Source organism: Lynx rufus, unplaced genomic scaffold, assembly GCF_022079265.1.
Source record: "Lynx rufus isolate CCGP_SWC_20201006 ecotype Redwood Valley unplaced genomic scaffold, mLynRuf1.p SCAF_40, whole genome shotgun sequence".
NCBI lineage: Eukaryota > Metazoa > Chordata > Mammalia > Carnivora > Felidae > Lynx > Lynx rufus.
This window is the reverse complement of record NW_025814857.1, coordinates 1,063,508-1,067,252: the sequence shown is the minus strand read 5'-3', so window position 1 is coordinate 1,067,252 and position 3,745 is coordinate 1,063,508. Positions and strand designations below refer to the sequence as shown.

The 3,745-nt window shown below is 61.4% G+C and overlaps 1 protein-coding gene across 1 annotated transcript; it reads left to right on the top strand.

Annotated features, from left to right (window-relative positions):
* The first annotated feature begins 1,309 nt into the window (after positions 1-1,309).
* On the top strand, positions 1,310-2,536 carry LOC124525356 (melanoma-associated antigen 8-like). Its single transcript, XM_047097728.1, has 3 exons — positions 1,310-1,630; positions 1,853-2,157; positions 2,301-2,536. Exons 1-2 carry the CDS (start codon positions 1,310-1,312, stop codon positions 2,042-2,044), a joined length of 513 nt encoding a protein of 170 aa, XP_046953684.1. The 3' UTR covers positions 2,045-2,157; positions 2,301-2,536.
* The last annotated feature ends 1,209 nt before the right edge of the window (positions 2,537-3,745 follow it).

Here is a 3,745-nt window from a genome sequence, read left to right as displayed (position 1 = left end):
GGGGCTCCCCGGGAGAGCCCTGCGGGAGGCCGGCCGGAGGCCCCTTGGACCCCAGCCCCGGGGCCGCCCTCGGAAAGCCGCCCCCGCGGTGGGTCTGGGCGAGGGGAGGGCCTTGGTGTGCGGGGCTGGACCCCGGTCAGCCGAGGCAGGATCCCGGGCCCTGGCCGGGGTGCAGGGGAGAGAGGAGGCGCTGCGTCCCAGCCCAGGACACCTGCGTAGGGCCCAGGCCTGCCCTGCCGCTCGGGTCCGCTCTGGCTGTCAGCGGAGGCCCAGAAGGGGCAGGCCCAGGCCTGATGGGGGGTGGGGGGGTGGGGGCTCCCGGGGCGGGGCCGCCCAGAGTCCTGGCCAGAATCCCCTGGCCTCAGTGGGGGGGGGGTGGGGGCCCGGGGCGGTGCTCGCGGTCTGCACCCACCCTGAGACCCTGAGGCGCCCCCTCCCTCCCCCCCTCCCTCCCTCCATCCCTCCCTCTTCCAGGGGCTCTGCGAGCTCTGCAGTTGAGGCCTTGGTCTGAGGCAGGAGTCCTGAGGTCACAGAGCAGAGGAGGCGCGGCCGCGTGCCAGTCGGTTGTCCAGGCGAGGTGGGTGCTCCCGCGCGTGGGGCCGGGGGCTCGCCCATCCCACCCCAGAGGGGACCCCTCGGCCCCCAACCCCCACGCGGCCCCGCTCTCAGGCCTGGGAGCTCGGGGTCTGGGTGGGCTGGGCCTCCCCCTGAGGAGCCACCCCTCTTCTGTCTTCAAGGTCTGGCGACCGTCATGTCCCTGGGTGAGAGCAGTATGTTCTGCAAGCTGAAGGAGGAGCCAAGAGAGGTCCCACTACCATGGGATGCACCGCTGCCAGAGCCTGAGGACAGGGAGGTGGAGGAGGTGGAGTTGAAGAAGGAGGAGTTGGAGTTGAAGAAGGAGGAGTTGGAGGAGGAGAAGGTGGAGGAGGAGGAGGTGGAAGAAGTGCATTTGGAGGTGGAGGTTGAGGTGGAGGAGCTGGAGGTTGAGGTGGAGGAGGTGGAACCCCAGGAAGAGGAGTTGGAGGAGGAGGAGGTGGAGGTGGAGTTGGAGGTGGAGTTGGAGGTGGAGGAGGTGGACTCGGAGGAAGAGGAGGAGTTGGAGGAGGAGGAGGTGGAGGTGGAGGAGGAGAAAGCAGAGGAGGAGGAGGGGGGGTACCCATCTCCCCCCTCCTCCTCCTCCTCCTCCCCTTCCTCCCCGTCCTCCTCCTGCTCTGTCCTCATTCTGGTCCCCCTGGAGGAGGGGTCTGCTGCTGCCGGGTCCCCGAGTCCTCCCCAGAGCCCTCGGAGCTCCTGCCCCTCCCCCAGTGCCATGGCAGGCGCTTCGGGGAGCCAGTCCCACCAGGGCTCCAGCAGCCCCGATGAGGAGGGGTCGAGCACCTGGGGGGCCCCGGCAGGGGCCCAGGCCTCGCTCCCAGATGCGCTCCGCGTGAAGGTGGCCGGCCTGGTGCTGCTTCTGCTCTTCAAGTATCGCACCAATCAGCCGACCACACGGGCGGAGATGCTGGCGGCGGTTAGCCAAGATGACCAGGACCGCTTCCCCGTGATCTTCCGCCGAGCCTGCGAGTATCTGCAGCTGGTCTTTGGAGTCGACGTGAAGGAAGTGGACCCCCGCGAGCGCTCCTACGTCCTGGTCAGCATCCTGGGCCTCAGCTGCGATGGGACGCCGAGTGGTAGGCACGGCATGCCCAAGACCAGCCTCCTGGTGCTGGTCCTGTGGGTGATCCTCCTGGAGGAGGACCGTGCCCCTGAGGAGGCGGTGTGGGAAGCGCTGGGGGTCATGGGGGTGTATGCCGGCAGGGAGCACGTATTCTATGGGGAGCCCAGGGAGCTGCTGACCGAAGTCTGGGTGCAGGAAGGGTACCTGGAGTACCGGCAGGTGCCCGGCAGCGAGCCCGCACGCTACGAGTTCCTGTGGGGTCCCAGGGCGCACGCAGAAACCAGCGCCGTGCAAGTGCTGCAGCACATCCTCGCGGTCAACAGCAGGCAGCCCGGGTCTCCGTGTCTGTCCGAAGAGGCTGTGAGCCATGAGGAAGAGCGGGCCTGAGCCCGAGGGGCAGCCGGGCCCGTTCCCACCTGGGGTCGAGCAGCCTCTCCTGCGGGGCACGAAGCCAGGCCACTTCTCCCCTGCGAGTGCGAGCAGAGCGGGCGCTGGGCGTTGTGAGTAGTGGAGGGCCAGGGCGGCTTGGGGGAAAGCGGGGCCAAGCGCACGTTTGGGTGGGTTCTTGTTCTCTGTCTACGTGGCCTCGGAAATCGGTCTTTGTTTCGTCGAGGAAGTTTTCAGATGTTGTTCCTTGTCATAGAAGGTTTCGTGAGCCTCGGGCTCAGTGTGGGAGTGGCACCCACGCCACAGGTGTTCAAGAGTCAGAGTTTTGCCGTTTGGTGCAACGAGCTGGGAACCCTTCCGTCCTCGTTCGGGATCCAGAAGGGAATCGCGGTGCCTGGGCTGGGCACAGACAGGGATGTCTTGCAAACGTGAAGACCTTGGCAGTAAACGGATGGCTTCAGGACATGGAGAAATAAAAGATGTTCGTTCTTGCTTCTTGTCCCTTGTCATCTGTCATTCTGGACAAGGGACATAGAGATGTGTGCCTGCCTTTGCTTGGGTCTCCAAGAAAGGAGGAGACACTCGATCTGAGCAGAGGTCCCCAGCTCACTGGGACATTTGTGGCCGGACATTCGCTGAGCTCTGCTCACTCTCGGAAGGGCCCTGTGTTGGCAGTGAGGACACTAGGAGAGGCAGGACACGTCCCAGCCATAGGTGACTATCTAGCAGCTGCGGTCCCCATGGGAAGGCAGGGAAAGGTCCCCTAAGAGGAGCAGAAGAAATGAAAGAAGGCTGAGGCGGTGGGGCTCCAGGGGGAGCCCTACAATGGAGACATCCTGAGCCAGGCTGGCTTGGTGTCTCTGGTCAGTGTGATGCCTTCTGCGCAGCTGATCACAATGAAACTGGATGTTGACAGTGGCCAGGCCCACAGATGGTGTCCCTTAGGGGTGTGAGCAAAATCTCAAATAGATAATTGCTCTGAGAAGTTCCTTTTGGATCATGGACAAACCAAAGAAATCTCCTCCTGGGTCAGGAAGTGAAAGTGTCCTGCACTCTTGTCCCGGTGTAGTTGAGCACAGTGCACGGACTAGGTGTTTTCTACCCATCATCTGCAAGGATTTCTGGAGAAATGCAATAATATTCCTTTAAAGTCGAGCCCAGAAGGCTCTGGATGGACACTGTTGTTCCTGGCCATGGAAAACCAGAACCAAGTGCATTATAAAGATGTTTTCATTTGATTATCTTGAGTGTCCTTAGACAGCTGCAAGCCAGGTCTAGGTTTTGGTGTGGGAGAAATGAATGAAAGTAGTGGTTTGGATGGAAGAGCATGTGGAAGGAGGGAGGAAGTTGGTCTTTGATTCAAATTCTAGCAGCTTTGTGCTGTATTCAGCTGGGACGACTCCCCCACGCCTACATTCCACACATATTCTCATATATCCCACATATATCCCCTATTCAGAAAATGGACTGTGGGGACCCTGGGCGGCTCAGTCGGTTAAGCATCTGATGACAGCTCAGAGCCCGGAGCCTGCTTCAGTTTCTGTGTCTCCTTCCTCTCTGGCCCTCCCCTGCTCGTGCTCTGTCCCCCTCTCTCTCAAAAATAGATAAAACATGTCTTAAAAATTAAAAAAAGAAAATGGACTGAGTTTTATTTATGAAGCACCCTCTTTGGCTTATTAGCTGTTCCATGTTCTGTTGAGC